At 38.3% G+C, this 21,539-nt stretch overlaps 2 protein-coding genes, 1 long non-coding RNA gene and 1 pseudogene across 3 annotated transcripts in view; 2 read left to right on the forward strand and 2 right to left on the reverse strand.

Moving 5' to 3' along the window:
• LOC110067593 (uncharacterized) overlaps positions 1-21,336 on the reverse strand; it is a 38,003-nt gene extending 16,667 nt beyond the window's left edge. Inside the window, exons 1-2 of the long non-coding RNA XR_016204057.1 lie at positions 21,047-21,336; positions 20,791-20,891 (exon numbers count right to left, since the gene is read on the reverse strand). This is a non-coding gene — a long non-coding RNA (uncharacterized LOC110067593). The remainder of the gene's footprint in view (positions 1-20,790; positions 20,892-21,046) is intronic.
• Positions 2,034-3,655, forward strand: LOC149097634 (adenosine receptor A2b-like). Its single transcript, XM_089280607.1, has one exon. It carries the CDS (start codon positions 2,654-2,656, stop codon positions 3,614-3,616), a length of 963 nt encoding a protein of 320 aa, XP_089136733.1. The 5' UTR covers positions 2,034-2,653; the 3' UTR covers positions 3,617-3,655.
• Positions 5,600-7,127, forward strand: LOC149097635 (adenosine receptor A2b-like; annotated as a pseudogene).
• Positions 9,702-14,822, reverse strand: LOC110067702 (beta-3 adrenergic receptor-like). The gene has a single exon (XM_089279048.1). It carries the CDS (start codon positions 11,625-11,627, stop codon positions 10,668-10,670), a length of 960 nt encoding a protein of 319 aa, XP_089135174.1. The 5' UTR covers positions 11,628-14,822; the 3' UTR covers positions 9,702-10,667.
• Positions 21,337-21,539: the final 203 nt, after the last annotated feature.

Genomic DNA, 21,539 nt, shown 5'->3' on the forward strand with positions numbered 1-21,539 from the left:
TGCGTCGACATGACACGCACCTCAACAAAAATTTTTTTCAAGAATTTGCTTTGCAGGCAAGAGCAAAATTGAAAAAGAGAAGAAAGCTTTGTTTATGGTGAACAGTTGTAATAACACTACGTTGACACTTGTTCTGTGAGTTTTATTACAATATCAATCTTTTTAAAGATTAACATTCAAATGTATTCTGGCCCAAAAGTTATCAGAAATTATCAAAAGGTATTCAAATTGTATGACATTTTAATAGTCTTTCGGCAGTTTTATTTTCCCAACCTGGTGTATATAATAGGACTACATGCTGTCCAATTTGGAAACAATTGGATAAGAAAAATCAGAGGACTACCAAAATAGTCTCTTTTGCGGCCGTTGTTGAGGGTCGTTGCATGACGCAATGCTGTTAAGGTGGCTGAACACAGTTTTTGATATCTGTGTTTCATTCACCTTTTTCTCTAAAATCCTTGATCTCTCGGTCGTCAAAAATGGCAGCAAGCAAGTTAACAACACAAACTTTGGTTGTTTGATGGTTAAGCTGACGTATGTGCCGTTGCCATGGCAACATGAACAAATATAAATAGGCCTTCAAAATCTTTTTGTTTATTTGTAGAAAATCTAGTCATTAGATTTTTTTATAATTTGTATGCAACAAGCTTGTAACGATCCTTACAAGTTAACACCATTTTGCTAATAATTTAACAGAGAGATCTTTAATTATCCCATGTTGACGGTTCACTGGAATATCTAGAATTTCCTTTGTTAAAGTTCAATTATTTTCGGTGCTTCAGTTACTTGTTTCCTAAAGTATTTTCGTGCCAAGTTTCGTGAAATTCTAATGAGTGGTTCTCGAGAAATAGGCGTATTTCCGGAGTGCAATTTTTCATTCCATTGCACCTTTTAACTTACTACGCATGCGCTGCATTTAACTGGGTTCTTTCGGTAACAAAGAAAAAGCTGAGAATTGCTGGGTTCTTTGCATCGTTACCTTTTCTAACATATCTTTGTAATAAAAGACTAAAGCCATCAATACACTGCGTTCAATTATAGAGAAAAATAGCACAGATAGTGCGGGTGTTGAGTAAATAAAATGATCGCTCTATTGACGGCATGTTTGTTTAGCTCAAGTAATCTGCGCGCGCTCGCGCTCGAAGAAAAACGACAGTGTTTTTCGATATTTTATGACGTCAGCATAAGCACAAAAAGCAAAACTGACATTGAATTTTCTCGCGTTTCCTTCGGTGAAATTCCGTAAAATTTAGCAGACTGGTAGTAAATATTTTAAGTTAGTCGGATCTCGTTTTTCAGGGAAATCTATACAACTTATTCCAAAATGGCCGTCATTTTAGTATTCTTTTGTTTACTTGAAAATGAGCCCTTGTTGCCTCGTTTAAGGGAAAATATTCTTTTGAATTTCGAGTTTAAGAACGAGCCAACAAGGGCTAATTTGCAAGTAAACAAAAGAATACTTAAATGGCGGCCATTTTGGAATAAGGTGTTGAGACCAGTTTTTTCACAGCGGTAAAAGACATAAATTTGCAAAAATCGAAAAAAATCTGCCGGTACAAACTCTACTTTTTTCGTGTTTAAAATTCGTATCCCACGGGTGCAGGATGCGATGTGTTGCGAAAAGTTTGGAAAATTTCACTAAAGGAAATTCAAGAAAATCACAAATGAAGCCAGAAAAAAAATAAAAACCACATTTCTTTGGGCAGGTCTAATTCAAGAATAAAACCCAACATTTTAACAGAGATGATAGACACTATTTTTGATAAACACTATTTTTAAAAATCATTGCTTATTACATGTAATAAGTTCGAGAGGACTCGGTGTAAAACCGAATGCAAAAACAGTATTCAAAACATAACACTTCGGCGCGTCAACGCCATAAATGATTGCCTTATGGAGCCACCTTTATGCGATGATTTCCTGTCTCAACTGAACCAGGAATCAAAAAGGTGCTGTGCATGCCCTATTCAAACCAGCTTGCTTTCACATGAGCTACCTTTCCGATTACTGACACGTCTGACAGATCTGTGTTTAGCTGTCAAAGAGGAAAAGAGTATTAAACGTTTTTAACGCAGCTTTCCGTCGAAATATACTGCATTTGGGACAAATACAGCCAGGAACCCATGAGCCAAGGGCTCCTAATACAGCAAGTGTTTTGTTTCATATTTCAGTGTCCAAAATATCTTAGGGACTCTGAAGAAACTGAACAAGACGTCATCATGAATTCAATATAAGCAATATTATTTGTCATCATGTTCAAACTTATATTCAAATTCGGCATTTTAACCTCGATTTTCATTCTTTTAACAGCAAAAAATACGACTTTCAATATAATTGTGTTTCTAGAAAAGCATCAAATAGTTAATAGTTTAGTTCTGTCCTTGTTCTCTGGTTTTAAGAGGGAAATTATAACAAAACTATTAAATTTAACAATAACTTCATGGGTAAAAATAAACCAGCCTTATTTTAAATATTTTTTGCTAGAAGCAGAGCAGATGGTTTGGTATTCGCATAAATCATAGTAGGAAGGAAGGAAGGAGGGAAGTTTTTGTATCCCGCTTTTCGCCGTCAAGGTTAAACCATCTCTTACACAAGGAAAATAATTACAGATCAATTTTACAGCGGAAACGTTTTGGAAAGGTTTAATTTAATAATGAATGAAGCTGAAGTTCTCTATCCGTCTTACATTGCTAACAGTGTGTTCAACGGCTTCTCAGCCTACGCTGCTATCATGTTGAACATTGTGACAGTCCACGCAATCAGAAGAACTTCGTTGCTTCCAGACCCTCTCAAAACACTGCTGCTGAGTCTTGCTGTTTCTGATCTTTGTGTTGGTTTCGTGGTCCAACCTTTTTTTATCACGCTCTTGGTCTTTCGGTTACAGCAAGACACGGAAAGCAATCCAGATTATAACAAAGAGCCGTTTCTTATCGTCACGGAGCTGTTTTTTCTCGCCTCGTTCTTTGGTGTTGTAGCCATAAGTGTGGACAGATTCTTGGCGATTCATCTCCATCTCAGATACCAGGAACTTGTGACTCACAAGCGAGTTGTTGCTGCAGTCGTTGCACTGTGGCTGTTAAGTGCATTTCTTTCATTAACTAATTTGTGGAAGTCTAAACATGATATTTGCGTTGTTATATTCGGTATTTGTGTCATTTGTACAACAGTAGTCTATTTAAGGATCTATTTTGCTGTGCGAAGCCACAGAATCCAAATTCTAGCCCAACTGGGATTACACCAAGATGTACATAATACCGAACTGGCAAATTTTCTCAAGTTGAGGAAATCAGCCATTAGTACATTCTACGTCTATGTCGTGTTCCTTCTCTGCTATTTGCCAGGGTATTGTGCGATGCTTTCCCATATCATAGTCTCTAAACCAAGTACTGCTATCAAGGCTTTGAGATTGTACTCGTGGACGCTGATATTTCTCAATTCGTCTCTAAACCCTGTTGTGTACTGCTGGAAGATGAAGCACATTCGACATACCATCGTGGACATACTGCGGAATAAATTTACAAGGCACAACTACGGAACGCTTAAATTTAGCAAGCTTAAGTACGAAGTGAAACCAGTAAACGTTTTTTGGAGGTCACAACTGAGGACATTGGGATGAACAGCGATATAGTTAAAGCTAATTAAAAGAGCTACCAAAATTAAGTCCAAACAATTGTTTTTCGTGTCTTTAATGCAAGAAACCGTATGATAAAACCTTGTAAACTTGAAAACATTGTCTTTTTCCGCCGTCAAAACTTTAACTTCCGTCTCATCTGCGTTCCGTTAAAATTTTTGCTTCTTTCTTATCTGGGTGCAACGTGATGTTATGTGTGTGCACCGTAGAGCACATTCACGTGGGTCCGTTTTGTTATTTTATTTCGTACATTTGCAATCCCTCGGCCGCAGACAGGATTGAATTTTGTACCGTATTTTCGTTTGTATCATCGTATTCCAAAAATAGTACTCGTTTACTTGCAGAAACTTTTCTTGCAACGTTCAGGAAAATACCACAACCCACTTATCTCAAAATGCAGTTATATTTTCGTTAGGTACGGAATTGATATCTTGTGCGTCTTTAAAGCTAGCCCACCCTTCTATCAATTTTAAGACGTGTTCAGTCGCTTTGTTTTGGCGTCGAGCGCTGTCATCAGACATACATATTTGGCTTAATTCAGTGAGAATTTAATCCTATTCAAGTGACTTTTCGTGCTGTATACTCTAGCCTATCAGCGGAGCTTTTTGCGTTTAAAACCTCTCACTCAACATCGAAATATCTCTTCTTCTAATTATCCGAATGCTCATCTCTTTGTTGTTGGTTGGTTCTTTGTTTTTTTCAAGAATTTGCGTTGCAGGCAAGAGCAAAATTGAAAAAGAGAAGAAAGCTTTGTTTATGGTGAACAGTTATAATAACACTACGTTGACACTTGTTCTGTGAGTTTTATTACAATATCAATCTTTTTAAAGATTAACATTGAAATGTATTCTCGACCAAAAGTTATCAGAAATTATCAAAAGGTATTCAAATTGTATGACATTTTAATAGTCTTTCTGCAGTTTTATTTTCGAAAACTTGTGTATATAATAGGACTACATGCTGTCCAATTTGGAAACAATTGGATGAGAAAATCAGAGGACTACAAAAATAGTCTCTTTTGCGGCCGTTGTTGAGGGTCGTTGCATGAAGCAATGCTGTTAAGGTGGCTTCCTATGGTTTTGCGATCGCACGCGTGCTGAGGACGAAAGCTCAAGTAATCTGCGCGCGCTCGCGTTCGAAGAAAAACGACAGTGTTTTTCGATATTTTATGACGTCAACATAAGCACAAAAAGTAAAACTGACAGTGAATTTTCTCGCGTTTCCTTCGGTTAAATTCCGTAAAATTTGGCAGACTTGTAGTAAATATTTTACTTTAGTCGACGGAGCTCGCTTTTCAGGGAAATCTGTGAGACCATTTTTTTCACAACGGTAAAAGACATAAATTTGCAAAAATCGAAAATTCTGCTGATACAAACCCTACTTTTGTCGTGTTAAAAATTCTCATCCCCGAGGATGTGATGTGCTGTGAAATTTTGGAAGATTTCACCGAAGGAAATTCAAGAAAGTCACAAATACAGCGATAAAAAAGTTAAAACCACATTTTTTGGGCATTAATAATTCAAGACTAAAACCCAACATTTTAACAGAGATGATAGTAAAACACTATTTAATCGTTGCTTATTACATGTAATAGGTTCGAGAGGATCAGGTGTAAAAACGAATGCAAAAACAGCATTCAAAACATAACACTTGGGTGCGTCAACGCCATAAATGATTACTTTATGGAGCCACCTTCATGCGATGATTTCCTGTCTCAACTGAACCAGGAATCAAAAAGGTGCTGTGCATGCTCTATTCAAACCAGCTTGCTTTGACATGAGCAACCTTTCTGATTACTGACACGTCTGACAGATCTGTGTTTAGCTGTCAAAGAGGAAAAGAGTATTAAACGTTTTTAACGCAGCTTTCCGTCGAAATATACTGCATTTGGGACAAATACAGCCAGGAACCCATGAGCCAAGGGCTCCTAATACAGCAAGTGTTTTGTTCCATATTTCAGTGTCCAAAATATCTTAGGGACTCTGAAGAAACTGAACAAGACGTCATCATGAATTCAATATAAGCAATATTATTTGTCATCATGTTCAAACTTATATTCAAATTCGGCATTTTAACCTCGATTTTCATTCTTTTAACAGCAAAAAATACGACTTTCAATATAATTGTGTTTCTAGAAAAGCATAAAATAGTTAATAGTTTAGTTCTGTCCTTGTTCTCTGGTTTTAAGAGGGAAATTATAACAAACTATTAAATTTAACAATAACTTCATGGGTTAAAATAAACCAGCCTTATTTTAAATATTTTTTGCTAGAAGGAGAGCAGATGGTTTGGTATTCGCATAAATCATAGCAGGAAGGAAGGAAGGAGGGAAGTTTTTGTATCCCGCTTTTCGCCGTCAAGGTTAAACCATCTCTTACACAAGAAAAATAATTACAGATCAATTTTACAGCGGAAACGTTTTGGAAAGGTTTAATAATGAATGAAGCTGAAGTTCTCTATCCGTCTTACATTGCTAACAGTGTGTTCAACGGCTTCTCAGCTTACGCTGCTATCATGTTGAACATTGTGACAGTCCACGCAATCAGAAGAACTTCGTCGCTTCCAGACCCTCTCAAAACACTGCTGCTGAGTCTTGCTGTTTCTGATCTTTGTGTTGGTTTTGTGGTCCAACCTTTTTTTATCACGCTCTTGGTCTTTCGGTTACAGCAAGACACGGAAAGCAATCCAGATTATAACAAAGAGCCGTTTCTTATCGTCACGGAGCTGTTTTTTCTCGCCTCGTTCTTTGGTGTTGTAGCCATAAGTGTGGACAGATTCTTGGCGATTCATCTCCATCTCAGATACCAGGAACTTGTGACTCACAAGCGAGTTGTTGCTGCAGTCGTTGCACTGTGGCTGTTAAGTGCATTTCTTTCATTAACTAATTTGTGGAAGTCTAAACATGATATTTGCGTTGTTATATTCGGTATTTGTGTCATTTGTACAACAGTAGTCTATTTAAGGATCTATTTTGCTGTGCGAAGCCACAGAATCCAAATTCTAGCCCAACTGGGATTACACCAAGATGTACATAATACCGAACTGGCAAATTTTCTCAAGTTGAGGAAATCAGCCATTAGTACATTCTACGTCTATGTCGTGTTCCTTCTCTGCTATTTGCCAGGGTATTGTGCGATGCTTTCCCATATCATAGTCTCTAAACCAAGTACTGCTATCAAGTCTTTGAGATTGTACTCGTGGACGCTGATATTTCTCAATTCGTCTCTAAACCCTGTTGTGTACTGCTGGAAGATGAAGCACATTCGACATACCATCGTGGACATACTGCGGAATAAATTTACAAGGCACAACTACGGAACGCTTAAGTTTAGCAAACAGCGATGCTTAAGTACGAAGTAAAACCAGTAAATGTTTTTTGGAGGTCACAACTGAGGACATTGGAATGAACAGCGATATAGTTAAAGCTAATTAAAAGAGCTACCAAAATTAAGTCCAAACAATTGTTTTTCGTATCTTTAATGTAAGAAACGTATAATAAAACCTTGTAAACTTGAAAACATTGTCTTTTTCCGCCGTCAAAACTTTAACTTCCGTCTCATCTGCGTTCCGTTAAAACTTTTACTTTTTTCTTATCTGGGTGCAACGTGATGTTATGTGTGTGCACCGTAGAGCACATTCACGTGGGTCCGTTTTGTTATTTTATTTCGTACATTTGCAATCCCTCGGCCGCAGACAGGATTGAATTTTGTACCGTATTTTCGTTTGTATTGTATTCCAAAAATAGTTCTCGTTTACTTGTAGAAACTTTTCTTGCAACGTTCATGAAAATACCACAACCCACTTATCTCAAAATGCAGTTATATTTTCATTAGGTACGGAATTGATATTTTGTTCGTCTTTAAAGCTAGCCCACCTTCCTATCAATTTAAAGATGTGTTCACTTGCTTTGTTTTGGCGACGATCGCTGTCATCAGACATACATATTTGGCTTAATTCAGTGAGAATTTAATCCTATTCAAGTGACTTTTCCCGTGCTGTATACTGTAGCCTATCAGCGGAGCTTTTTGCGTTTAAAACCTCTCACTCAACATCGAAATATCTATTCTTCTAATTCTCCGAATGTCTCGAGCCCAAATCTCCCACGGCCAAGTGTCAAACAGAGTGAAGTTTGGGCACGATTATATCAGAAATGACAAAAAAGAATTTAAATCACGAGCCTAATTCGATTGAAATGTAAGAATAAATATAGCGGCTATCGTCAATACAGCATATGAACGCTTTACAAAGGTTATTGATTATTTGAAGTCCAATCTGTTAGCATTTAACACCGTCCTGTGGATAACTTTAGATTCAAATTAGCTACCTCATTTTCAGATGGACATCCATTCTAGTCCCCAGGAGTCGCCTTTTACCTCTTACCCGCTGGCGCATTGCACTGGAAAATAGTGGCTCTGGAGACACGTGATTTGATTGGCTGGATTCTAGCTAATTCTTGGCTGGTTTCCTTCTCAAGTATATCAACTTGATAATCTTACAGCACCATACAGACATAAAGTAAGGCCTCTTCCACACTACTACAGAGAAATTTGAAACGGAGGTTTCACTCTGAAAACGCATCAAATGTTTCCCGTCCACACTACCCCGGATGACTTTAAAAACGCAACAATCAGCGGTCATTTTGGATTTGTGTTTGAGGATAACTCGGACAGAGAAATCACACGATTACCGCGATGTCATCGTTTTCGAAAAGCTCCGTTTTCAAAGTCCACACGAAAACGAAAAATCGGCGTTTTCAAACTCCTCCGGTTTAAAAAGCGTTTTTAGAAAAATTCCTTTTTCGTGACGGATTGGTGTGGACGGTAGGCCTTACCGTACAAATAAAAGCTGCGTTTTCAGATTTCTCCGGCGTAGTGTGGACGCTGCTTAAGTTTAAAGGTGGCTTATGTAGAGAATATTCAATGAAGCCCTACAAAACGTAGCATATCAATGCCATTTCCAGTCAGAATATGTTTTAAACTTCCTAGATAAAAAAGTCTGTTAAAGTTGGCAGGTAAATGAACGGTTTCGTATAAGACATCAGTTAGTGCATATTTTCGGGAAGGACAACAAGCGCTGAATCAGTGAGAATCTTCGTCCAAGAATCTATCCAGAAAAATCATGTGTCTCTTGAACCACCTTTTACTTGTGCTTAGGCCCCGTCGGCTGGGAGGGATCGGCTTCTCTGGCACGAGAATCAGTCACATCTGTGTGAGGCTGTTACAGAAACGTGGCGTAGCTTTACGTTTAAATTCTGCACGTACTTTTAGAAATGGCCCGCTTGCTGACTTTATTTTATCAGTTATAGTAAACATCAAGAACCTAATGCAAAGTTCCAAGCGGCAAATTGTATTTCTGGCGGGGTTGTATTTCATTTCGAATCAATCATGTTATCAAAAGGCGGAGGTCGGTTATTGTATGTCTGGTTTCCTCTTCCGATTCCGATGACATCACAAAATCGTGGCGTAATGAAACTTGACCACTAAACAGCTTTACTTTCAAAGATTCCTTTACTTCTTTGAGAACAATCAGTTCGAGTCTTTTCGAGTTTTTTATTATTATTATTATTATTATTATTATTTATTATCTTAGCTATTTTTTATTTCTATTTTACTTAAAGAACTAAGCAAATGCCGTGCCAAATTGGCATGCAAATTAAAATTTACATCCGCCATCTTAATCATAAGATAAGATAATTTTATTTAAGCACGATTATTGTCAAAGTTAAAGGTAATAAAGCAGCTGTCTATCTATGATAAAATCACTTTAAAAAAAAAAAGGTTTTGGCCCAGTGTATTGCGTAAAATTAAAGGAGCTGTAGCTTTGGTAGAAATAAATTTAAAACTGAACGTAGTCGGAGAAATCTTGAAAAGGTTTGTCATCTGGTAAACCCCTGAGCTATAATATTGCTTATCGCATGGTCGAACCCTTATCCGTTTAGTGGTTTCCGTCAACCTACCTTTTAATCAGTTGGTTTCTTCCTAAGCCGAACGTTCGGCGTGGGAGAAACCAACTGCTGGCAGGACAACGTCAACCATACCATATGGGGGTGTTATATTATAACCATGCTATATTGGGGAAAGTACAATTTTATTTACAAACTGAAAAATAAGCTAGCCAAACACTGACCAATTCACAGCACTGGGTGCCAATTAATATTCTCAGGGGTTAAAGGGTTAATGCTTGACTTAGTATATATGATTTTAAATGGTTTTTTATGCGTTAATATTGTAAGATATTTTTCATTTATCACCTAATGAACTTATCCATCATTAGCATTTACGATGATATCTTTTTCTTTCGCCAGCATTTATATATTTTATATTTTTTTTAGTTCCACTTACCCATGCTGCCGTTACGTGCTATTATTGGCTATTTTCTAGAAAGAGATCTGAGGAAATTTAACTCAAACGACTAAATGTTCGGCCGCACGCAAGCTATAAACAACGTCACCTCAAGTTACATATGTAATCCCCTGGTTCATAAACTACTTGAAATTAAGATATGTTCAAGAAACATCAAAGCTGACTTTCAGCGACACTTTCTGACACTTGGATTGGAAGCAAATTTAACAAAACTACCCTCATTAAGCTAATAAAGATAGATTTGAAGGTTTCAACGAGATGTTCCCAGCTAAAATTCAATTCAGTTCCATTACGACTGCCTGAAAATCACATATGCTATCACGAAACTATTCTGATACCTTAACTGACTACCTTAACTTAAAAAGATTTTAGGTAGTTTAGCACTATAGAAGTTTCCAAACTTATGTTATCAATTTTTATAGCGATTAGACAAAATGTGTGGCATCACTAAACACATTACTCGACATTTGTATTTATGATTATCCAACTAACCTCAGTTTTCGACTGATTTCCAATTTAATTACTCGTTTCGTGCAGTTTTAACATTCCTTCCCTACCGAGTATAGCTGAATAACAATATGAGTAAAAAAAAATTGAAAACGATACCATATAGAACATGCCATCTGTTTCTTGTTATAAATGCTCGTCACTAATTCACCAAAACTCGGGTTTCCTTAATTTCGATTAGCCAGGATATTTCGAAGCATGTCCATTATAGCGTGTCGAATGTGCCTCATCTTCCAACAGTAAATAACAGGGTTTAAAGATGAATTGACAAACACTAGTGTCCAAGCATATGGGTCAAACCCCTTCATGGCGATATTTGCTTCAGAGGCGATCATTCGGGCGATCATCATACAATACCCTGGCATGTAGCAGAGCATAAATACGAGATATACGTAGAAGGTACCAAGCGCAGATTTCCTGACGGTCACGACATTGGTTGATATTTCCCCAGATATTTCCCCAGATATTTCCCCAGATATTTCCAGGGATATTTCGTCATTCTGAGTAGCTACCAGTTCTTCGTTTACCGATTGAATGTGATGTCTGTGGCGTCGCACGGTTAAATAAATCCTGTAATAAATAACTGTTGTACAAATAAAACAAAGACCGAAGAGAAGGGCGACAACAACCGTTAAAGACTTGGTAATACTCGCTGGCGTCCATAACTTAATTGACGAAAAAAATGCGCTGAACACCCATATTGAGACTACCGCAAAAACAACACGCTTGTACGTGACAAATTCTCGATATCTGAGGTGAAGATGGATGGCCAGAAATCTGTCTACACTCAAGGCTAAAACGCTGAAGAACGAAGCGCAGGAAAAGAGATTCATGATGGTTAAAAACGCGGTGTCCATTGTGTAACTAGGATTACTCACTGTTGAAGCACTATTCTGTTGTATACGTTTTACCAGCCATGCGATGTAGAACGGTTGCACCACTAAACCAACCCCAAGATCGGACACCGCAAGACTTAGAAGAAGTACTTTTAACAGACTTGGCAACGATGATGTTTTTCTCATCGCGTGAATTGTGATTATGTTCAACACGATAGCAGTGTAAGCTGTGATAGCGTTCAGAACACAGTTAGCAATGTACGACGGATGGACAGCCCCAACATCATTCATTATATCCAAATTTTCCGCGTACAAGGTAGTCACGTTCTAGTCGGGATGTAAAGCTGAATGAAACGTTGACTTCAACGATTAAATTGTATGATAACACACTGCGTTGAAGGCGGGTGGGTCATGGGGCGATGTCATATCATATTAAAGGAAGTTTCGTAATTGTATATTCGTGTAATGGTACCGCATAATTCCAGCCTTTGACATCTTGAAGAATATAAAAGCAGACACCGACACAACGTAAGATGATTTCTTTGAAGGTGTACTATCTTGGCTCCATCTTTGCATTTACCCTTATTAGTTCAGTAATGAGATTGTTCGTAAGATCTATTTTAATGTCAAGAGCAAAAAAGGTTCGCTGACGCATATTTCAGTTTAAATTCAACTTTGACGTTTCTTCATAATTTAAAGTTAAGGCCTTTTTATGCAAAACCAGGTGATGCACTCTATAGTTTAAATGAGGTCATTTGAGTTGATATAGCTTATATTTCTCCTCAGTAAATGGTTGATAAAAGGCATAAGGCTAGTATGCATAGAAATATATTGATTAAAATACTAACCTTATTCATTCAACCTAACGGAGCAAAAGTATGATAACAGCAAACTAGAAGAAATATCATCGAGAAATGCAAATGGAGCTAAATTGCGTATAAACCCATTAGGTGTTGGAAGAAAGATATCTACAAAGCTTTTATATGTAAACCTCTGATAACGTCATCGGCACGCAATGCCATTTATTGGTCAATATTTGTCAGTTTGTAATTTTTGAAAATTGTGCTTATTATCATATTAGAGTCATTCCCACAAATTGCAGGTGGTTAGTCCTAGAGATGAACAATATAAAGCAATTATAGCAAGTTCAAGGTTATATCTGCTTCATTTAAGCGATAGACCACAAGTTTTTATGGTTTATAGGCTGATAAATCACTTGTGATGTTGGAAGAACACGAGAAGAATTCGTAAATCACGAGCCGCAGGTGAGTGATTTACGAATTCTTCGAGTGTTCTTCCAACATCCCAAGTGGTTTATAATGCCTGTAAACCATAGAAACTTGTGGTCTATTGCTTTTATATAATAATTCAGAAGACACGCGAAATTTCCATGAGTTTACTGGCACAATAAACCATAGCTGATTGACCAATCAGAGCGCGCGCATTCATTTGATTATTACATAAAGGAAAATAAACACCTTTTTAAAAAATTTAAACCTTTATCTTTTTTCCATTGAAGACTATTTCTATCACTGAGAGCTATAATCCTTCCTTCTTATTTTGTGGTCGCATGGTTTATGGAATACTTCACCGATCTATCATACGTCGACATTTGATATTTGCGTCACGGAAACCCTAAAAGCTTATTATACTGACTTTAATCGTGTTTAAATAAAGGCTATCTATTCTAAATTTCAATGTAAATAAGCGTAATTCGCGATAGCTGCCATGTTTGTTTTCACAAAGCAAAATATTTCACGTGAGACAAAATGCAAAGTTGTCTGAGCATTTCAATTGCTTAATTATAATATCTGACAAGTTTTTCCGGCCTAGCCATGCTATGTTTCAATTATATTTTCTACGTTTTAGGAAATGTTGGTGGTTTTTTTTGAAAAATAAACGACTTGCACAGCATAGCAAGTAAAGATTTCAAGTAACTATTCGAGGATATTAAAAACTGGATCATTGAATAGCGCAATTCAAGAGTTTTCATTGGTTTATATAGTCAGCAATTAAACCATGTTCTACAGATATGGTAAACGTACGCGTGATTTTTGGGGGCGTTTGCATTCTTATTTTACTTACGTTTTCTATATTTTGTGGGCGTTTTAAATCAAACAATTATTCCAATTGCGTTTGTTGGATATAAAAACAATAGTCTCCATTTGGAGCGGAAATATGCTTGGATTTTTGTTCGCGTACATAATCTGTTCCGAGAAGCGAACGGTCTTCCGAGAGAGAAGCTGGAGGAAAACAGTAAGCTTTGAAGAACAGATAGATGTAAAAGGACAAGTATCCGAGCATATTTTTTGCGCCAAATGTATGCTATTGCAATTGTGTTTACTTTTATCTTCAAATGCTTTTCGCAACACGCGCGGTTTTGAAAATTGCCATTGGGGAATATCACTCGGATATTCCCCAGTTTTAGCTGGGGAATATTCAGTTACGTGACGCGTTTAGATCAATCGTGCGCGAACGAAAATATTTGCTGGATTATAAGAGTTTATTACATCATCTCGTTTCCAACACACGTTCGTGGGATAATTGTTAAATGTAAGCAATACAGCGAAATCGATATTTCATAGTTTGACAGGGACAAGTCACTTTATGGAAAACCTCCTTCGATCTTTTCAATATTTGCTTCCTTGGCAGGCACATGGCTGATTAATCTAATTTACATTATGATATGAAGACCTTCAGGTATGGTGACACCAAAAACTTGAAAAAAATTCTGGTATCATAAACTACACCGCTTTTACCATTTTCTATAATTTTTTGACGTTTTTGCAGGGTTTATTCTTGAAAGTCGAATTTTCATTTTAAGTGTCTCACACTACCTAGATACACAGCTTCCGCTAATTCTTAACAGACCTAAATATCAGTGTGTCAGTGGCACGAAATTTTTGCCGTTTCTAAGTTTTGCGATTTTCACACCTTTTTTCCACTATCTGCAAAAATATTCCCCCAAAACACTTTTCCTCAAAATTTTACTTCATTACTGGCGAGATTACACATACAAACATCACATGTAGAATCTTGTTGATGCAGTTTAATTACTAAAGTAAAGCGTCTCTTTAAATAAAACGATGAAATTGCCCACGGTACACTACAGGTGTAATTGCTAAAACGTTTACAGGAAAGGATCATTGAGTAGTTTAAACACAAAGGCGCACTATATAAGGAAGTATTCCCTGGGAAGACCAAGGCTCATTTGTCAGATACCGTTGATGTGCGCGGGTCAAATTCAAAATGGCGGGCGATTTGAATACACGAAATGTAAGCTGTGAGTGAATCAAAGTGTCTTTGCTGTCTCTACTTGTCTCTATTTCAAGGAATCATGTTTACAAAAGGATTATAAACTGATACTGTTCCACTAGTCGCAATGTCTATGCGAATAATTGTTCTGCAGTTGAACCCGACTAATTCGAATTCGGTTATTTCGAATTCTTCGTTATTTCGAACTCAAAACCATTTGCCTTGGTTTTGCTCTTCAGTTATTAATATCGATTATTTCGAACTCCCACTATTTCGAACAATTTTTCTTTTCCCCTGCGAGTTGGAAATGGCGAGGTTCAACTCATTCTCGTCCCCAGAGCCCACGATCCTTCTGACCTGCGGTAGGGATCGAGGGCTCTGGCCGGACACGATTTTCTGAGCATGCGCAGAGTATTCGTTTCGTATTCTCAGCCAATCAGATTTGCCAGATTTGACGGGAAGTCCGTGAATCGCGGACTTCCGGTGTTGGACCAGCCCAGAGCTCTCGATCCCTGCCGCAGGCCGGAAGGATCGTGAGCTCTGGGGACGAGAATGGGTTCAACTGTATTTGTAATGTCAAGTCTGATCCCAGTGGGTATTGTAGAATACTGTCTTTTTATACCGCGCCTTCGTGTTTAAAGCCTGGACCACATTCGAAGGCTTTTACTAATAAAAATAATTTATTATATTTCTGAAGGCATAAATGGCAATGGAATCAAATTTAGCACGCAGTTAGGTTTTAACGTCCTGAACATTTTAAAGTAGAACTGGTGCTTCTGACTGGTCATGTGACATGTCACGTGACTTTTAACAGAAAATAGTCACTATTGGCGGAGTTGATGGCGGTTTTTAGTAATATCATCCAACAAAAACGCGTTTTAGATGCAGGTCAACTATTTCCGTCCTCTCACGTTTGGAATGACTGTCCCTCTTTTCGCCGAAAAATTTGATAGGGTCAAAGGTCGTTTTTTCAATAAAATTCGACTTTTGATCATTTATATCTTTTCAAAACGAAATCAAGGAAGATCTTTTCAACGGTAACAAGCTAGATAATTTAAATTTGCATGGAAAATGCTCATTTATTGATCAATAGAATGAAATTCGCCACCAATTCGCCGATTTACCAAATTTTAACAACATATTATTTGATCACGTGACACGTCACGTGATCAAATAAAAGGCAAGGCAGGCCGCCGAGTTTTATAATCAGGGAAAAGTTAATCTTGGTAAAACAAATATGACAAGACTGAGATATAGCTGCCCAACCATAACTCTGCTTTACATTCCTGACCCAGGCCGGGCTTAATTAAACTACATGAGATCGTCTGAAGGTTTACCGAGCAGTATAATCTGAGAAAAACGCCGAAAATGTTGTATTTCAAATACATGCGATTTTCTGAAAATCGCAAAAATTGATTCCAAGCTCGAAAAACCAGTCTTTCAAAAAATTAGTTTCCCCAAACTGCAAAAAAATCGCAGATCCTCAAAGTTAAATTTTCGCAAAAATGTCGTGCCACACGGTAGTCTATTCAGTGCCAAAATCTTGTTGATACATTGAATTCTTGATGTATTCTACTAAGCATTGTCTTTAAAAGGATTAGAATAAACCATCCCTCAAAACAAGTCTCTTGCTAAAAGTTCTGAGACATTTTTTCCCCGAAAACTGTGCATAGATGCTGTCTATTGCCTCGCGATCTAAGTCATCTAACAAGTCGGTGTAAAACGAAGCCTAGTCACTGACATTACTGGCAAGGTCACACAGTGTGGCACTGACTTAGATGGACCGAGCCACGCTCGATACATCAGTTAGAGCATTGGGATCACTGATCTAGGAATCCATAAGTGTGGGAACAGAGGTCTCAAGATTCTTCAGTCATTAGTCATTAAGTCACTAGTCTAATTGCACTTGCGTTAACCTGAATAGCACTTGAGTTAGCCCGAGTAGCACTCCAATTGGCTTAAATAATTCTCTGGTTTGCCTGAAGAGCACTTCAAGCCATAGGTTTGATTTTAGTTGTATGCACTACAGAGGGGTAGCTAAGGGGTCCTGCGGTGCCCATGACCCCCCGTCCTTTTGTAAGCCTTTTTCAAGCAAACAACCTACAAAAGGTGGCGAAAACAACACGACAATCTGGTGTGCACCATCCCCTTGACACAGTGTGACCCCCCTTTGAAGAATCCTGGTTACACCCTGACGCACTAGGAGCCAAGTTCTCCATTCCTTCCAGCCTAGATAACACTTCGGTTAACTAAAAAAGCACCTTCGTTGAGCCTGAATGACATGGTAAAAAAGGCGGGGCACGGGGTACGGGGTACTGGGGTCGGGGTGACGGGTTGCTGTGTTTACCACAGACCCCGGCACCCCCTGTTTTCCACAGATTCCGGCACCCGACAGTCTAGCCCTAGCCCGGCTACCCAGCTACCGGCCGGCAACCCGACACCCCGACACCCCAACCCTGGTACCCCATGCCTCGTCTTTTCCATCATACCAGCCTGAATAGCATTATGGTTAGCCTGAATAGTATTTCGGTTAGTCTTAACAGCGCTCCGGTTAGCCTCGACAGTGTTCCGGTTTAGCTCAGTAGATAGCGCTCTGGTTAGCCCAGGTTGGCCGGCCTGTTTACAGTTAACTCCCACTAATGGTAATGGTAACACAGCATATACTTGAAAGATTGACATTAACTAATGACTCATGGTTCATAGACTCATTTGTCTCATTAGTACCTTGATCTCTTAGGAATAGAATTACTCTGAAAAATTTCCTTCTGCAACCACAGCTTTGCTCTCTTCATATTTTCAAATTACACTTCTTTTTGGAGAGAAAACCTACGTGAGAACCAGTATTCCTCTCTAGCCCGATCTTCTCTCTTACATGAAACAAGGACAGATAACGTGAAGAAATTCATAAAGGTGGACCGAACGTATGTTCCGTGCAGTTTTTAATAGTATTATACATTGAACTCACTATCTCTTTTCTGATTGGCCGAAAGCTTACAGTGAACAAATCAGCGCCTGTGACGTCATCTAGCTGCAGATTATACAATAATCGTGTCAAGGACACTCAAGGTTCTCATGATTTCTAAGGATAATCGTGTCAAGTTCGCACGCTTTGTGTTGCTTGCCGTCAGTGAAGAAGCAAAAGCATGATTTCCATTTTTTTCGTTCAATGTCAGGATCCTGTCAATGTATAATAAAACAATTATTAGATTTCGGCTGAAAACCTTCCCACAAAAACCTCATCCAATAATTGTTTATAATCCAGTCGGTTGTTTGCTCGTATCTGATTATTTTCTGAACTGAAAATTCTGGAAAATTAACGGAAATTGTCGAATACTTCCGAAGATTTCTAATAAAAATCCGAAGATTATGGTGATCAGAACTCAAAATGATCTAGATTTCCATTTTCCAATCAGAAAACAGTGCGACCGTTTGAAACTGCGCTTTTTAAGAAAACGCACACGTTTTCCCGCCAAAATGCAGGTAGGCTCCTGGTTGAACCTGCGGTAGTTTCATATCAAGTTACGCTGCATGTCATGTCACGCAAGGATCACGTGCTAAACCTGATCACGTTTCCTTTCTGGCTTCTTCTGGCTTCTTTTCTGTACTGGCACTGGGTCTATATTTTCATTTAGGATAAACGAGTGCATTTTTACTCCAGGAAATAGGCTTGTTTCACACGCCTGAAATCACGACATAAAAGAATACAAAGATCAGGAAATAAACTTAACGCGCGAGGACAGCACGCGAGCATCACAGTCTCGCGCGATCTCTCTGAGTTTTCTTCTACTCTAAAATAAACTTCTTTCATTTTCATTTCGCAGAGTAATCTTAGTTTCCATAGTCATGTACGAAAATGAAACGATTTGTTGAAAGCTCCAAAGCCAGAATCAGAAGGCTTCCGATACTTACCGTACCCTTCCTCTGAAAAGCATGGTACTAAAAAACAAGCCCGTAAACTCAGTTTCTTAACAAAAATGTGTTTTCTTGATGGCAAAATCCAGTTAAGCCATGATTTGCATGAATTGCGTGACAACCATTTTCATGAAGTCAAATTTAGTTTGACGTGGGATTCAGTGCATATTTAATATTCTACGAGCGCGCGTTGGATATAAGATGGTAGGCTAATTTAGCAATAGGACGGGAACGTCAGATGACGACTGCAGGGCGCGCGGAATAACCTGGATTCTGTTCTAATTTGACCATATTTGGGTATTTGTACTGCGCGCGCCGTCGTCAAGTGACGTTCCCGTTCTCTTGCTAAATCAGCCTATTAGATAGCCAACGAGGCGTTTGGCTATAACCATCTCGTATCCAACAAGCGCGAGTGGAATAATTGTTTTATTACACACGCCCCCAAAACATCGAACAGTAAACTGAAATAAAAATAAAAACGTTCCAAAAATTGTGCGTACGCTTGCCATATTTGTAGAGCATGGTATAATTGCTCGTATTCCCTGATGGCTAAGTCAATGAAAACTCTTGAACTACATTATCCAATGATTCAGTTTTTGATAATCCTCGTTATAAATTTCTTTTTCTATTTCTCCTTACTCGATTGGGGGTCTCTAGCATAGTATGTTTCGGGATTTTGTTGTTGTTGTTGTTGTTTGTTTGTTTGGTTTTAGGGATTTTAGTCATTATCTATAGTCCTAGAGGTTTCATTTAAATTTGACATAAAATTTTATCACTGAGCCTATGAGCATGACCTGTGGATAGTCCTACATTCTTTGTTCACCAAAATGTAATTACTTGTACATCTACTGACACGTTGGTCATTTCTAGATTGTCCTAAATTGTCCACGTCCAAAAGGCTCGAGAGAGGCTGTAGTCCTGGTAGTTTCATGAGCCAGGCTTCGAAACAAAGTTTACATAGAAGTTAATGAATTAAACCAATCAGAGCTCAGGGAAAAGGCGCGTCACTTATGTTGCCTACCCGTGGTTAGCGCGGGAAAAATACATGAGAAAAATCACGTGGTTGTGATTTAACACCTGATTGGGCAAATTAACTTAACTGGCCGACAAGAATAAAACGTATGTCTTATTAAACTTTGCTTTTGCATTTCTTCGAGGAGCCTTAGAGGAATTTCAATATTGAGAATTTTTTCGCCTTTAGGACGAGAACAAGGATACGACGATTTTGGTCTTACAAAAGATCACATAAAGCCGCCAATCTCTTGTGCCTATTAAAGCTCTCTTACAGAAACCTCAAGGCGGACTTCGGATATACCTCAAACCCTCATATCTACCGCAATTTGTCGTTTCGGTAAATAATCTTCCGGCCTCATGTTTATGCATTGGTTAACGAGCTCCTGAAAGGACAGAGAGCCTCTGTAGTAGTTTTGAAATTCATTCATTATGTTTCCCCGCTCTACATTGATCAACGTCAGTGCTTGACTGCTGAAAGCCGTGCCGCCATGTTGAATACGCAGTTATGCGTTTGTCCTTGAGATGGGCAGCTAGAATGAGGCTTCAATACTCAGAAAAGATCATTTTAACTGAGGGGCTCATTAAAGCTGTCTTGAGAGCTTAGTGGCAATCTATGAAACAACTAATTTTGCTCGATAAAGAAAGACTGTTTGCTTCATTTGCTCACGAACATTGAACTCTAGCTTATGAATACAAATCGTTCGCAACTCAGGGTCAACTCAAAATTCAAATAAGAGTCACACAAAAAGAGAAAAAATCACAGAAGGAAGAAAAGCCGGGGTGGCAGGGCAAGCAAAACAAAAGCGTCCCCCCCCCCCCCCTCCCCCTTTACCTCAAGGTCTGGGTCCGCCATTACAAGCTAGGCAGTCCGTGCACTGCTATTGGAGTGATATGAGTCAGATATTATAAATGGTCTTGATGTAACAGGGCGCTTAATATTGCTTATTCAGCTGAGGGCGTTATAAGTGGAATTATTATTCAACAGATAATGTGTCTATTTTAATACCCACCCACCCATTTAGAATGAGTATCATCCTCCGATGTGAGGTTCCTCCCTGACCCGAAATACTTCGGGCCCCCACGCAGATCAGAGAGGTGACGAGCTCCATCACGCATGAACCCGTCTTACCCTACCCTGGCCGCGCTTTAAAATGTCGCCTTGCTAAAAGTACAAGCTTAATTACAGGAGGTACATTTTGTAACCTTTGTGAAAGGATGAAGAAACGTTTACTGAAACAATGACAAAAAATACCTTATTCCAAATAAATCTTACCCTTTAAATCGGATTTTTTTAAAGAAGTTCCATTGTGATCATGATTGAGAATCGAGGAAATGCGCGCGGTATTGACTGATAGATTCTGAACAGTCTGGATTCTGAAGATAGAACATTTTGATACAATTATTACATTGTAAACGTAACGCAATTTAAAATGTTTGAAAAGGAGTGTAAAAGTTACTGTCTAAAGTGCAAGGAATAAAAATCCATTTAAAAATATCACAAACGTGCCTCAAAACACATTAATGCATACCTGCCGGTCTATTGCGTGTTCAAGTGTCCATAGTCTTCATCTAGAGAACTTATCTTTAGCGGGCGGACTCAAACGGGATCCGATTTACTGAGACTTCCAATAATCCCTCTTTATAATGTAAGACAATTCTTGACTTTTCAAGCTACAATTGTAGGCTTCATTCTACATGTCAAAAATCTCAGGGGAAAAACATGCCCCTATCTCTCTGTTAAAAGTATCATATCATGTTATGTTATGATAAAGCAACCGTCACGCTGTAGTGCTAATTCAGGTCATTCAGGCGTTATATGATTCCTTTCGACGAAGCTTTCCCAATCTAGTTTTAATACCAATCTTGTTCCATCTTGGTTTATTATTAATTAATTGCAAAAAATTTCTCGAGATATCGTGACATGGCTCTAAAAGCTGATAAGAAATGAAAAGCTCATTTAAAATAGCAAAGCAAAAAAATCATAGACGGCAGTCAGACCCGATGTCCTCTCTCAGGTCCTGT

Source organism: Orbicella faveolata, unplaced genomic scaffold (genome assembly GCF_042242905.1).
Source record: "Orbicella faveolata isolate gen_17 unplaced genomic scaffold, um_ofav_v1 contig_47, whole genome shotgun sequence".
NCBI lineage: Eukaryota > Metazoa > Cnidaria > Anthozoa > Scleractinia > Merulinidae > Orbicella > Orbicella faveolata.